The sequence below is a fragment of the Lepisosteus oculatus genome, chromosome 9, assembly GCF_040954835.1.
Source record: "Lepisosteus oculatus isolate fLepOcu1 chromosome 9, fLepOcu1.hap2, whole genome shotgun sequence".
Classification (NCBI taxonomy): domain Eukaryota; kingdom Metazoa; phylum Chordata; class Actinopteri; order Semionotiformes; family Lepisosteidae; genus Lepisosteus; species Lepisosteus oculatus.
In genome coordinates, this window is record NC_090704.1 from 14664644 (window position 1) to 14679935 (window position 15292).

At 38.6% G+C, this 15292-nt stretch overlaps 1 protein-coding gene across 6 annotated transcripts in view; it reads right to left on the bottom strand.

Moving 5' to 3' along the window:
• Positions 1 to 15068, bottom strand: part of lrp8 (low density lipoprotein receptor-related protein 8, apolipoprotein e receptor) — a 126301-nt gene extending 111233 nt beyond the window's left edge. For 2 of the 6 annotated variants that reach the window (XM_069194194.1, XM_015355611.2), the window contains exons 1-2: positions 14872 to 15068; positions 13783 to 13902 (exon numbers count right to left, since the gene is read on the bottom strand). In XM_069194194.1, coding sequence (XP_069050295.1) covers positions 13783 to 13902; positions 14872 to 14938 — 187 coding nt within the window. In that variant the 5' untranslated portion in view covers positions 14939 to 15068. The remainder of the gene's footprint in view (positions 1 to 13782; positions 13903 to 14871) is intronic. The other 4 variants (XM_015355613.2, XM_015355612.2, XM_069194192.1 and 1 more) reach the window with 3 other exon arrangements.
• Between the last annotated feature and the right edge of the window lie 224 nt (positions 15069 to 15292).

Genomic DNA, 15292 nt, shown 5'->3' on the forward strand with positions numbered 1-15292 from the left:
CATAAAAGTTATTTAAACAAGTTGTAGATTACAAGAAAACATGTAATTGAGGCCACCCTCTAAAACACTTGATTCCTGGTGAAATTCATTACAGCAGAGTAACTGATATACCTTGACAAAATAATTGTCAAAAATTAGTTTCTAGGTCTTCTGACAGAATGATAATGTGAAATATTTAATATTTATGTGGTGCAGCAGAAGGAGAAATAAAAGGTAATGAATCATGCCAGTAATTGCTGGGGATGTTTACTCTAATTTGCATTGTCCAGGAGAGCAAATTGATAATACCCATATAAATAAACAGAAAGAACTTTCATCTTTGATTTTTACTTATTCATTAATCTCAGGGGAGACAATCTTGGCATTTCCATTCCATTGTGTTACTTTCTGCCAGCCAGTACTTATTTACATACATGTACTGTATGTGACCCTTCATTACAAACGCTCCAGTAAGATAAAATGGCAATGTCCTGCATAGTATGAAACAATTCAATTTCCTGCAACAATGTTCAAAGTGTAACTTCAAATGGTGCTGCTTGCTAATAGAACCACAAACATTGTTTATATTAGGAGACATTGCATCTGAAAACACTTCTAACAAAAATAAGCATATACATTTTTGCACCAGCCAAATATAACCTCTACATTTCCCATTCTATTCTGAACACTGCAGCCACAGTGCAATCTTAAGACAAAAGGCAACTGGATGGGTATGTAAAAATAAAATTGCTAGTAATTCTAAATTTCAGGTTTTCTGGACTTTAATCCAACTGACCTCTCATATGACATAAATCAAAAGGACTTAAACGGAACTATATTTTCCCACATACTGTAAATACATAGCCAGGGACACAACCTGAACATTTTTTAAGCAAACCCGGTAAGTTCAGTTTATGGCCGCTGCATTATCTTTCATGAGCAATCCTTAACGAATGCAGAGAATGTGAAGTTACTCAACCATCATCGGAGGCTCTTGTTTGATTTTCTAATGACAGGCAGGTAGTTCCTGGCATATTACTTGAGAACCCAGCGATTTTATGAGTGGCTAATTCAAACAGGTTTGAGCCTGATATCACCTTAAATCTTTCCCCCAACAAGGAAATGCAGACTGTTCTTGGATGGCTTAAATCCAAGTGCAATTCTTCTTCCTTGAAGGCATACTGTAACTGCGGGACAACCTTCACTTCAAATTAACCAGGATTGACCACATTAAATATCTGAAGTGGATCATAACCACCTTCTATTCCATGAAACTGCTTTGCTTTGTCAGGATACACAGGCACTGGTATGTTTGTAAACTTGATGTCATAAAATAACTAACCAAAGTTTTAAATTAGTCCAGTAATTACGAAATCAGTGGGAACAAAAAAACAGAAGAAATGGGGAGCTCTGTGAGACCGAGACTGACCCACTGGGTAACTTATTTGTTAAAAAAAAGGCTGTACACTGCCAGTTTGTCTTGGGAAAGTAACCGGTAAGACTATGAGTCAGGTGCAATAAGAACTTGGAAGGATATTAAAATGGCAGTGCTGCCCTGTTACAGGATTGATATGTGTACTTCTACATGTTTCCTACAGCAAACATAATTTTATAGAAAGTATCACTCACTACTACTACAGTGACTTCATTATACTAGAATATGCAAATCCTAAGGGCCCACAAATATAGTGTTGCCAAGGTAAAATGAGATTCAGCCTTGTATTATATCTATAAAAATGACCTAACACTGAAACACACTAAATCCAAGACGATACTAACTGCAAATAACCCAGCACACATGACGAATTCCTTGAAATTGTGTTTTCTTTGCATATGCTAAGTGTGTTCATGTTTGTACAAACATTTTGTTCTTTAGTCAGATTAGAATTATTCTATATACAGTAGGCATATGATTGCTATGCTACTCTGAAGCATGTCAACTTCAACAACGATGAAAGAGCTCGGACTGCTAGAGCAAGCGATCTGATCAAAGTGATAAAAAAAACCTCAGTGATAATAAAATAGCTAAAATGATTGATAAAACAAATATTCTAAATGTTATAACACTCTTCCTTCATATTTTCAGGCATTCTTATTATTTCAGATCTTAGTGGAATCACTGCTACAGCTCCACTAAGATTGCAAAGGTGTTCCCAGCAATTCTGCACATTGCATTGGATACAAATGTCAAAAAGTTTGAAGGTTATCCAGTAATACCAGTTATAAAATGCTTCCACCCTTATTAAAGACTTCGAACACAAATGTAAAAAAGTGTGAAGATGCAGGTTTTCCAGAAATATCAGTTATAACATGCTTCCTCCCTTATTATAAACTTTACTGTCCCGGGCAGCTGTAATAACACATCAGTACCATATATTGAACCTGAGCTTGAGTATTTCTTTTCTTCTAAGAAAACACTTCACATTTGTAGATGGATCAATCAGTCACACAAGAACACAGCTGGAAACCTTATACTTTGGAGCACAACAAAAATCAGACGCAAAATGAACTGAGAAGAGGCCCTTCTGCTACACACAGTGGATCGATGTACCTATCAGCAGTTTATCACCAGTTTTCCTTCAGGGTTCAGAATTATTTATTTGGAAAGGTTAATACCAGTGATCCCCAAAGCAGGCCTCGGGTCTTTTCCATGGTACGCCACTAACAGCACAGGCTCTGCAGAGTAAAGAAGTCTGTGCTGCCAAAGGCCATTTTTGACAAACCTCTGCAGTGCTTAGGTCAATTAGCAATGAGTTGTTGTTCTCTATCCATGTACTGAGAAGCAACAGGCAATGTGGTTCCAGAGATGCTGTGATACAAAATTGTAAGGAGGATTTATCATCACAGACTAGGCAGACAATCCCATGACACTAACTGTGTAAAAAATTAGAATTAATAATTTTACACCTTCTTCTAGAGAGCAGTAGGCAATAACCTTTCAGCTCAAGAATCTTTAATTGCCATATCAAATGTTTCAGCATTAGAAGGAAATGCTGGGGAAGGAGGAGAGGGGAGGGAAAATCAATTCTTTGCATTCCATTGTGTTTCTGCTAATTTCTAATACTCTAAAAGAGATCAGAAGTTCTTAGAAGAAAGAACAAATTATCTGAATGTTAAACAGAAAAAAATTAACATCAAGCCCATTCTAAATGGTCTCCCTCACAAAGAGAGCTGAACTAAAAAGTTCTGCCTACCAGCAGTGTCATAAACTGTAACAATAACAGGATTTGAACTCAGCAGCCTTGAACAAGTACATTAGAAAGACAGCTAAGGACTGAACAGGGGCAAAGAACAGCAAAAGGAGACTTGCCATGCAAAAAAATGCCCCTGGGTTAAAAGGGCACAACTGGAATAGAGTTACAGTACATCCATTTTAAGCTGCTTTGTTGCCTGGAAACAATGATGGAAATATTAAATTCCCTCACCATTACAAGATAAGTATTTGTAGAACGTTTCAATACAATAACTGTTATGCACATAACAATAATGAATTTTAAAACAACAAATTAAAAGCAATAAATAAGAACGGTTAGATGTAGGATCCAAATGTTGGAAAGCTGTTTGTGTTTAATGAAAAGGTTGCCCAGATTGCTTCTACTTATTAATCCCTTATTAATCGAACCAGTCCGAAAACTGATTTCGACTGATTTCTGTTCTCAGAAAACACAATGGTCTTCCCAATGCTGGACAAGGACAAGGAGAGGTGCCTCCTGTGCAATCAGTCCTGCTTAGTCATGCTGACCAGGAAATGACGGGAAAGAGCCTGTTGTAAAGGCTGAGTCATGTCATCCTCTACAGTATTTTCTTAGTTCCTTGTTAAGATAAGATCACTTAATAAGCATGTACAATTTCTTGCATTATCGCATACCCCAACTTGCTCTCCATGAAACACACAGACAAGGAGAGATTTAAACCGGCAACCTTCCAGCTACAGGCACAGATCCTTAGCCACAGTACCACTGTTCCACCTGCGGCATTAGAGAATGATTGTTTAGTTTTAGCTCATTCAAAGGAAGAATGGTGGATGGCATAAAGCAAAAAAGGAAACCTAATGACACTCCTTGCTCATGCTCCTTTTGTGGGTTCAGCGGCACGATTAGAAATGCAGTTTTCCAGTGGGAGAGTTGTTTAATGGGCAGATGCAGAGAATGGGTCAGAGATGCCTATTCTCATTCACGTTAAATATTCAAAAAACGTCACATTAATAGCAACAGAAAAAAATAAAAAATATGCACTCCAGTGGACAGGATGAAACCAAGGGATTAAATTACTAAGGCTCTTTAAAGAGATTATGTGCCTTTTATTGCCAATGTACAATTTTAATACGTGAACAGAAGGGCTTTAGTAACCTCTTTCCCTTGTCACCAAAACGCTCCTAAATGAAGTTGTAGGATATTAAACAAAATCATAAAACTGTTAAAAGATACTTGATAACACTATTCTGGAAAAACATTTTTAGACCAAAAAAGAAACATGCATTCAAACACCTGTGGTATTTCTTGTTTGGTGAGAACCTGTCATTGACTCCAAGACTACTTTTATTTACTACTCAATACTACATCTGAGTAAACCTCAAAATGGATCAAATTAGAGCAAAAGCAAATAAGCACTTTAAGATTATACAGACTCTTTTGTGATTATTAAAAAAAAGTATTTTTGACTTCTAAGAACTGCCTCAACATTCCCCACAATACCTGTTTCTCATGAATTACTATCTTTGTTAGAATATTTTTCTATGACCTAATCTTACAAATGCAGTAATATCTGCATGAGTATTTGTATTCCTACTGTATATTGTGAGTATATCCAGTTCACTCTTATACAATTTTAATTTACCATTCCAATCTGAAAATTCATTCCAAATGAAACTCTACACAGGGGGAAAACAGCCCTAAAACAAATGTTTTGTCACTCTGCCAAAGGTTTCTTACAATTCAATTAAGTTTACAAAAAGGTCATTTATTTTCTGGAGATGTCCCCACAATGTAACATTTTCAGAGATGTGTCCCGTTTTGCCGTTTTGATAGTAATGTAGATAGTAACCCACACGCACATCACTGCAACTCAACACAATTTCTCTTCTTGATGCCTCTGAATCCAGGATTTGGGAATGTGGTAATTTGCTGTCTTCCGACACAAGGAATTCCTTTTAAAAAAGGGTGCCGATGTGTATGCAAATATAAGAGGTACTCATACAAACAGGGATAGAAAGGAGCTTCAAAAGCTGTTCACGGAGTGAGAACACAAAAACATGGATACAAAACAGATGTAAGGACAAACAGGAAAGGGAGAGGGAGATACCCGGTCATCTATAAAGAAGTCTGAGTGCTCTCAGAGCTGGTCTCTCTAACAAAGTGAGAGAGACAGGCAGTTTTGAAAGAAGCCCTGGCTATTTAGAGAGGTTGTATCAGGGTTTTAGGATTAATACATTTCTCTTCCTTCATCCTATGCATTGGTTATTATGCCTGTCCCATGAAATAAGGACTACAAAGCAGACTTGTCACATCTTCGTAAAACGCTTTTCTACCTAGAATTCCCACATAACTCATCTAGATCTTGTGAAACGATCACACTGAAGTCTCTCAACCTCCCCTTGTAGGATTAATAGCCCTGCCGCTACAGAAGAGCGCACGTCTTTCCCCAGCCACATTGATCTGTCCTTTAAAAAGCCTTAATAACCATGTAATATGAAAGCTGCCTGTAGATTCCATAAAAATTGATTCAAAGGCAAAATCCCCCCCATAACTGGGACAAACAAACAGCAAGTCAAAGCCTGCCTTTACCTCATGCTTTACACACACCAGGAAACGCAAATCTTCCAAAGGAAAGAAGTCCCATTGAAAGTCTGTGAATGGATGTGTGATGAGTTTTTTATTGTTCAGCAATAGCCCCATTTCAAAAGATATTTTAAAAAGTCAAACTACTACAGGAAGCAGAAAAACAGAAACAGCAATATGGAGTCAAACAGCCTTGTGTGATTCTTCTACGATATCTGAACATATGGCTTCCTTCTTAATTGTCGGCTTAATGACAACAAAGATCATTCATTAAACTAAAGAAGGCCTGGTCTGAATGCTATGCTAGGCTAACAACACATTCTCTAAATGCACTGGTTTTATTAAATATTCATTTTATTTTGGCAATTCAAAGCACCAGCAAATTGTTGTTGTTTCCACAACAATTTTACACACTGGAATACGGGTTTCAACCGTAAGTCTGACATCTATCAAAGTGATTGCTTTTACTCTACAAATTGTCTAATTTTATCAATGAGCTGCCCATACCCAGCACCGAACAGCAACTGAGACCCCCACTTTTTATTTGACATGACACCAAATCTTGTCTTACTCTAAAATGTGTAAATGTTTTATTCATAAATGTTGTTTTTTTTGGACCGCTACACGTCTTCCATTATTGAATGCTCAGAGTGACAACTGGTTAAGAAAAAAAAAGAGCAGGATTACAGAAACGTAAATAAATTTGAGTCACATTAAGATATTTTCTAATCTGTGAAAGGATTAGATTCTGGTAAGCTGTCAAGCATGGTACAGATCAAATGGGAAAAAAAGAGAAAAAGATTCCTGCATAAGTACCACAGCTTTAAGCAATCTTATTTTAAATGCGTTTGCCACTCTGACACAGATACATACAGAAAGGCTTACCTCATTACTGACAGCTAAAACCAATGAAAAACTGTTCCTCTCTGAGCAGCCTACTAATTAATCAATAGCCCTTGGTTGGTCTTTATGTATATTTAATTTAATTTCTTATGTTAACCAAAAACAAAGGCAATATTTAATAACAACAGGACGATCGCATTTGACAGTAACTGGCAATGCTCAGAAAAAAAGCTAAATTAGTCTTTCTTTTTCTTCACTGGTGTCATAGCCTAAGTGGCCTAAATCTTTCCAGCACAAACAGTCCTCATAAACACAGACAAGACCATAAAAAACAAATGAGAAATTATTTCTTTTGCCAAAAAGCAAAATGCAATAAATCACTATAATGATTCAAATGCAAATCAACAGGAAAGGTAATAAAATGACACAAAATGCATTAGTACAGAAGACTGGAGCACTTCTCAGTCGTGTGTTCTTCTAACAGACCATGGTAATTTTAGGCAAGAAAATGATTCCACATGGAAACCTTGTGAGCACCCAGGGCAAGAAAGAACAATTGTACAACTGTCAAAAAGTTTCTAAAAATGCTGCATTTCTAAAAATATTTAACAGAAATAAATTTTTCCTCTGCATTTCAGAATATCTCTTTTCAGTCTGCTTGTTGTTTGTGTAGGCATTCACTTGCTAAGAGGCAGTACAGTGTAGTGGTTTAAGTCTCTGGACCAGAACAGGTTGGTTATGGGTTTGAGTCCCCACTGCAGGCACTGCTGTTGTGCTTTGAATGAGGTTTGTTATCCCTGTTACTCCAGTGGACCCAGCCAGTATGAATGGGGACCAGCATTTTCTGACGCTAGGTGGTGTCATGAACTGGTGTCCTTATCCAAGGGGTGAGTCTCTGCTCGCTAAACACTGTGGAAACCAGGATAAACTCTGTCCCAACGAGCCATTGTGCCTCATATACAATCTACCACTCTGGTGCTAAATGTACAGCACTTTGATAGGCAGTTTCAAAAGGTTTATGTCATTTTCAGGACCCTATGCAGACGGCAGAATCTGGAGGGGAGGGAGAAACATAGGGAAAAAGACTAGGATCGGGGCTGGAAGAAGAACAGGGGGGCGTGTCCAACATGAGCTGGTGCTCGGGGGGGCATGGCCAAGGCAAACAAGTCCGAAGGGAGTCTGTAAGAATTTCCAAGGGAATGAAAATGTCCAGAGCTGGGTAATCCATCCTTGACAGACAAGACAGGAGTTAAAAGCCAGAGCGGGATCCGGCGAAGGGTTAGGGGAATAAAAGGGGGTAACGGGGCCAGGCGCTCCAAGCCCCGGACCGAGATGGTCAGGACGCCATTGCGAAGCCTTTGCCATCGTGCCTCTCCTGGACCAGCTGGTAGGCGGGCTTCCGGGCATCCATCTTCCAAAGCTGAGCCCAGACTGGTAGAAGCGTCTGGGTTTTGTAGGAAAGGGGCTGGAACTGGAGGCAGGTGCAGGAAATCAAAGGGAAAACACGAAAGGACTGGAGCGTCCTTAAGAGGAGGGGCTTACGATCATGACAGTTTAGGCTTCCAAGTCACCCCACATTGGGTCCATGTGAAAATACCATAGCCCCTGTAGCACTTAAAACAAATAAATCATACTATTACTGACAGATAAAAAGTTTACAGAACCTGCACTTTAGGCTGGCAGTCAGACACAAGGCAGACAGAATCTATTCTCTAGCAAAACTAGATTCAGACAAAGATATTTCTTTGCTACTACATACTGTTGACTTCTCTCCGCTCTAAGTCAGGGACTAAACTCACCTAGGGTAATGAATCAAGTGAAAGCAATGAATTGCATTTGACAAAGGGAACAAGGAGACCTGAGGGGGAAAATGCGTGTGCACAGCGATACAGAAAAGCTTTGCAAAAGTAACAGACAAGTCCAGGGCTGGTCTCTGGCAAACTGTAAGACTCTACAATGACCCATCACTTTGTAAAACCCAGCTTTGCTTATTTTTAACAAGGTACACACAACATGTCTGTGAGAATTATTCATTGCTAATTCCAGAGAAACAATGAGATGGGTATCCCAACTCTGCACAAACATCCCCCAGAATGAGATTCAATTCACCCTTTGCTATACCATTATAGTAACAACATGAATTAAACCAATCATTTCCTACTTTCCTCCCTGTTCCTGTTATGGCCTACATAAAAAAGCCTAATGAAAATAAAAACTTGCCTTAGTTCAACATATGTATTTGTAGAACATTACTGAAATATAAACGTTTGCGATCTTTACACTGTGTAAAACCACATATCAAGCTCATTCTCATTCTGATTTTTTTTCCCAGCAAGTCAGTGTCACCCCACCTGAAAGGAAAGTGTATCCACCCCAAAAAAATATTCCTATGTGTGTCACTGATAAAAACGTAAGGATTTATTTATTAAGAAGTCATCCTACTGTATATCCCTATTTAAACAAGGATCATCTGTGTATGTAATTGATCAATTATCATTATCACCTGCTGCAAAACATAGTTTGCCATGGCTAGCCTTGCATGCATTATAGCTATCAGTGACACTGCCATTCTTGCACAAGGGCTGGGATGAGGAGGTGGAGTGTTTTACAAAATAACATCTTCTGTAAAGGCCATGTCAGTTACAGCTCCTTTCTGTAACTGCTGGTCGCACATTTCTCTGCTTGAGTCTGGAGTATTCACAGTGAATCATGTGCTCATTTGACAGAGAAGCCACAGTTCTGTGCTCTACTCCACGGAACACTTTACACCACATTGCACATAATTCAAAAAGGGCTAATCATAAAAATCCAATACTTATTCTATTGCAAAGCAAATTGTAAATGTATCATATACTGTACGTACAAAGACAAGTAGATTCAACTTCAATTTTCTGTATCCCAGTATTCTCATTATTAGACTTGGAACAAGCTTAAATATCTCAAGCCAACATATGCTCCGGTTTCTTTCAGAGGATATCTGAGAGCATCAAGATTTATGCAGTTGGTTCTCATGACTTTGAAATTGGAATCTTACAGCTACTCATTTCAGCATCACAGAGCTGTATAAAATCTGTTGTGGTGCTTCCACACAGAAGATTTCCCATTTCTTCCTATGACTGGCTCACACATAGCTCACTCTGCAGTACTGCATATAAATGAATAAAGAGGAAGGTGAGTGTACCAGATTTCCCGTAAAGATTTGTAACATGTAAGGCCAGGTAAAAGCAGAAGCTGTGGTGAAATATGAATAATAAAAGTCATTTAGTCCACAAACAAAAATTCATTATATTCTGAAACAATAATAACTATAGACAACTAAGAAATAGGCAGATATTCCAAGTACTGCTATCATTTTTACCATTAATGGGGAGTACTTAATAAGTACTCATACCCATTTAATTTTTCCTTATACCACTGAAGAACATGAAGACAAACACATGCTGTTTGTAGAATATAATTTGTGATACAGCATTTTTTTTGTTGTTTGCATGGGAATCTGAAAGTAAAGGACAAACCAGAAATAGAAAAGTTTTTGTTATATGCCATGTGAAATGTTAAAAATGCTGAGTAATGTTTTTTTTACTAATTCTACCCCTAAAGTGCCTTGTTCCAACTTCAGTCCAAGGAACAGGGTACTGTCCCTTTCCTGTAGCTAGGTTTCAGCCATTTTCTGTCAATGTCTAGGCTCTCTGTTCAAACCCTCTACAAAGCCCTGGCTAATCTCTTGGTGCGAGTGTACTTTTTTGCACACAATGTTAGCACAGCAGTTTCTACAGGCAACCAGTTAAACCTCCCCTCCTGCTCCCATGAAGAGAACTTGGAAGAGAGCAAGTGTGAATGCACTCAGAATATCTCTAGGAATTATTACCATTAACTTCACATTGTTTCAGCAATCCTCTCAGTGAGCAACACAGCACATTACTGACATCTGGCAGAGCACTGTTGCATTGAAGAACAGATACCTTTTTCCCAAATACAGCCGTACATTTCCACTGGTTTAAGAGTAATTTCTGAAGATGTGGAGAGCTTGAAAACAAGGAGCAACTCAAAAACAGAAATATATGCAGCTCAGCACATTTTCTTTAAACTATGACTAACTTAATCAGAGACACTAAGGACAGCAAAACAACTTCAGTGATGCAGTTCCACACATTACAGTTTTGTTTTGCTTCTATAGGAATTCTAGGAAATAAAAAACATAAAAGATAGGGTTATTTGGAATTAGGCACAGGGAGGTAGGGTGTTATTAAGCAACTTTTGCTTATCTGTATTAGTTCTGTTTTAATTTCCAACCTGTCTGCTAATGCCCTATGTGGGGCTAAGCTAAAGCTAAAGCTAAAGTGTAAACCTATACCCAGAATAAACAAGTTTCTTCTTTAATCATCTATCATTATTAGGTTCATGGCATTACAAGGCCTTCTCAAGTTCAATCTCAGATCTCGCCATGCTATGATTGGAGTGACACATAGCATGGTCATGCTGTGTATTCATGCCACCAAAACAATGAAGAATGACATTTCCTGCACATTGTTTTGCTTCTATAGAGTTGTCACAAGCAGTATAAAAAGGCTTGTTGTTATATTATTTTATTTAAAAATAACAGTATATAAGGATGTCCTAAATACTGTTATTTACAATACACTGGTGCCGGAAAAACAAAACCTTTTAAGGACTTTAGAGAATGCCCTTCATATTACTCAAAAGCATTTTTTTTTAAAGGCCTGAAGCCCATTGCCAATGAGTCAACAGCCCAGTTACATCCCTGTGAGTGGGACACACTGCAGCGAGAGGGAATGCCAGGGATGAGCAGCTCTCCTCCAGCCTGCCTGCTGAGCTGAACATCATCACACAAACACACCCTCCGCCGCGCTCTTCAAATACGTTTCACTGATTGTAATCAATTGACTACCGCAATACCTACTTTTACAATTAGCTCCATAACGAATGCTAATAGGATAACTGTTCCTGGGTGACAAAATGCACATCTCAATTAACGACTTAATACAAATCAAGTCTCGATTTGCAATAATTTGTAACGCAATATTTTTGCCTGCAGTCACGTTTTGTACAGTAACTCTCGGTATAACTTTGATTAAAAGGAAACATACTGCATTAAACACCTGTGCAACAGTTTGTAAAAGAGGACTTGTCAGATCGGTCCCGCTCCACATGGGACTCTTTTTATTTGGCTCCTACCATATTGGTGTGCAATATAACAGAAATGTACGACATGAAGTAAATACATGATATAGCTGCAGCTTATCCAGGCCTACTGTATATACTAGATGCTTACACATTCATAAACACATGCACAAGCAGTCAAGATCGTGGGGTCACCTATCCATCCTTTTACTAAGCACATCGGCCAAATTAGGGTTATAGCAGAGCCTGGCAAGCAACAGACACAAGGCAGGGTAAACCCTGGATATGACACCAGTCCAGCGTAGGGCACACACAGACACGCACACCATCACCCTAGTGTCAGTTTCCCCAGAAGCCAATTAACCTAGCAGTGTGTTATGTGTGTTTTTGGACTGTGGAGGAAACACAAGGAGAACATACAAACTCCACACCAAAAGCACCCCAGGTCCTGAATTGAACCCAGGGCCCCAGTGCCACTGGCAGCAGTTCTAACAACTGTGCCACCAACCACCTATTCAATGTAAGTAAAATACAATTAAACAGGAGTTAAAATTAAATTAAAACAGGAAGGGTATATTAGCATATTGGTATTTTTGAAAATATCAACCCTTCTTATAAACAATTTAAGAAAGATCATCGTTACCATCTGTAAAGTCTGTTAACAGCACTCAAGTCATCACAAGGCGAATAATTATGTTGTCTGTTCTGCTCATCCTTACTTCAAAATAGTTCAGGTCAGGAGATAGAGAAGCCCAGCGTTTTCCATTTTAAAACCTGGTATTCTTCTTTCTAGTGTATTCAGGTGTACAGTACCTTGTGTGTATTATCATCCAGCTAAACCTACCATTCACAAGACCCTGTTACCTGACTCTGGAGAAAAGAATGATACTGAGCTTTGCAACTGTGCTTCGGATTTTGCTGTGGTTCTTATTTGTGTACAGGAACGACAACCCTAAACTTTAATCTCCATCTTGTGCTGCCCGCACCTGCAGGCACTTCAAAACAATGGGAGCTAAATGAACTGCCGAGGCGATTTTGTATGAGAGACATTCTGTAAGAAGCCAGTCGTTTGCTTAAGGAGACACCCTACCAAGAGCAGCGCTGGTCACAAAAGTGACTAAGGCAGAAAGAGGAAACAATTAAAAGACAAGCTATGCTGATGAACCAAAAGTCCGAGAAGATCATTTCCTAACCAGCATTCATCTTGCTGCTAGTCTCAATTCCACATCACGGACCATCCGGTCTTCAAGAAACAGTCAGGATAAGGAGAATAACAGGCCAAAAAGCAAAGAAATGCTAAGTATAAAAATTAAAGTATCAACTAAACTAAGTATAAAAAAGAAGACACTGATCAAGATTATTAGGGACAGTGTGTGTGGGTAGCATTTTGATACCCGTAGGACAGTGACAACAAAACATAGCTTATGTTGCACTTTACTTTATTATTCATTCACATTATAAACTTATGTTTAGTTTTCTGTCCGATGATCGTATGATTTTGACATCCACCCTTAACAAGTCTGTGTTGATATTAATACATTTTAGATTAATACATTCTCAGATCTTCCGATTTTAAGGTCAACTTGTTTTTCTCTCCCGCGCAGGTCACGGAATCTGCGCAGATTTCGACCGCTTGATCTCACTGAAAAGAGGAAAAGGGGGACACGTAACTGTGTCACACCTGCCAGACCGGTTTCTCAAATACACTGTGAACGGATGAGCCTGGCCGTTGAGCGGTCCGCCAATGAACTTCCTTTCAGTGAGCTGGCATTTCAATAAGCACATGGCTGCGTTGAATTGGGACCAGTCAGGCACTCAGCACAGGAGCAGAATAACAGAGTGCTCTTTGTTTTCACTAGCATAGTCTTTGACGCTTAATTGTTGGCACTTACGTTTCAATGAGTATGATATACAGCAGATATGTGTAAGTAAAAAGTTCGGATTTTAAACATAATCGGAAATGTCCAACACAGTGCTATGACATCGCAGCGTTACTGAACTTTTCATGTAAAACTGTTCGGTTTACTGTATAATAACTTACGACAGTTTTCTTCATCGCTGTTATCCGAGCAGTCGTCATCATCATCACATCTCCAAATTGTGGGTATACACCTTTCGTTTTTACATTGAAATTGGCCAGTTTCGCATTCCGTTTTAGTCCCTGCATCGGAAGTCAAAAGAATTAGGAATCAATACATGGATAATGTTCTGACATTAATAAAGAAACCCAGGGATATTTACAGTATGCACCTCTTGGATTACTGCTGTCTATTTACTACCAGTTAAATTCTCCTGAATTATACAGCAATCGCAAATATACCGGAAATGTAGTCCACCATAAAGATAAATACCACTTTCAAATTATTTTTATTAAGTCTTCTTTTTGCATGGGATATGGAATTTACAGAGATTGGACGCGTTCTCTAACGCCAGATAATGCACTGCTGCCTAAACTAGCAAGCCTGTAGAGAGGAATTAGGAAATAACCGAAACTCCATTCATTCATTAACCCTCTAAGACTAAGAAATAGTGGATTGAACATACAGGAATATATAAATGATAGGCACCCAGACTTTCATATTTAATATATTAAATATTAAAGACTAGCTACAACGACCTAATACTTGTTAGATAAATTAACGTATTTTCGTACAAGCACCTAACAGAACAAAACTGAATACACTCACAGAACAACATTGGTATATCAATTAAAAATAAAAAGATAATAACCCCTATCTACACAAACGTAATTTTTTATGGATCGCTATAGTTGCTTTCTTGGTAGAATCAATCGTACGTTTCCATACGAATGTATACAGACGTACTGTACACTGTAGTACAGGAACACATATAACCTATCGCATACGTATACACACGCATGCAAACATGTATGTTAAAGTAAGGAACACTGTTGGTGTGATGCGAATGAGAAAACCCTCATCACAGTACAAACATAGCTATTCCGCTTCGGGTACTTAAAATATTTTAATTCACGGCTATCACGCTGACTCTTTCGAAAAGCGGCTACTACGATAAAAGCATGTTTCACGTTCTCTGACAAGCTCAGCTTGGTTTCTCATCATAGATCTCTACCACATGCTTCCAAGTTCAAGGAGAAATATCAACCCACCTTTTGTTAAATGTAGCTCCATTAATAACAAATGCAACAGCATTAGCTTTCCTATTTCTGTCCACATTTCTTCCAATAGTGAAACACTGTCATGCGAAACACAAAGGCAGTATACGTTCCCTTTCCTCTAGCAAAAGCTACTGAGCTACTGTGTGCATCCTGCTCCACTAGCAATTTGAATCAGTGACGATGACGATTATGGGCGGGATTCTGCCTGCAGTAATGTACTGTAGCAAAAAATATGCATCAGACTATACAGCCGACGAGACGACCCGCATCCACGACCTCTTACAGACGGAATAAATTGACAGAGGATGGAATGAACCATTTGGATGCATCAGTAACAAAAACCTATGTACTGTGTTGCACGCGAGAAAAATAAACTCGCTTCTGAGGTCCTGAAAACGATTTGACAAGGGCT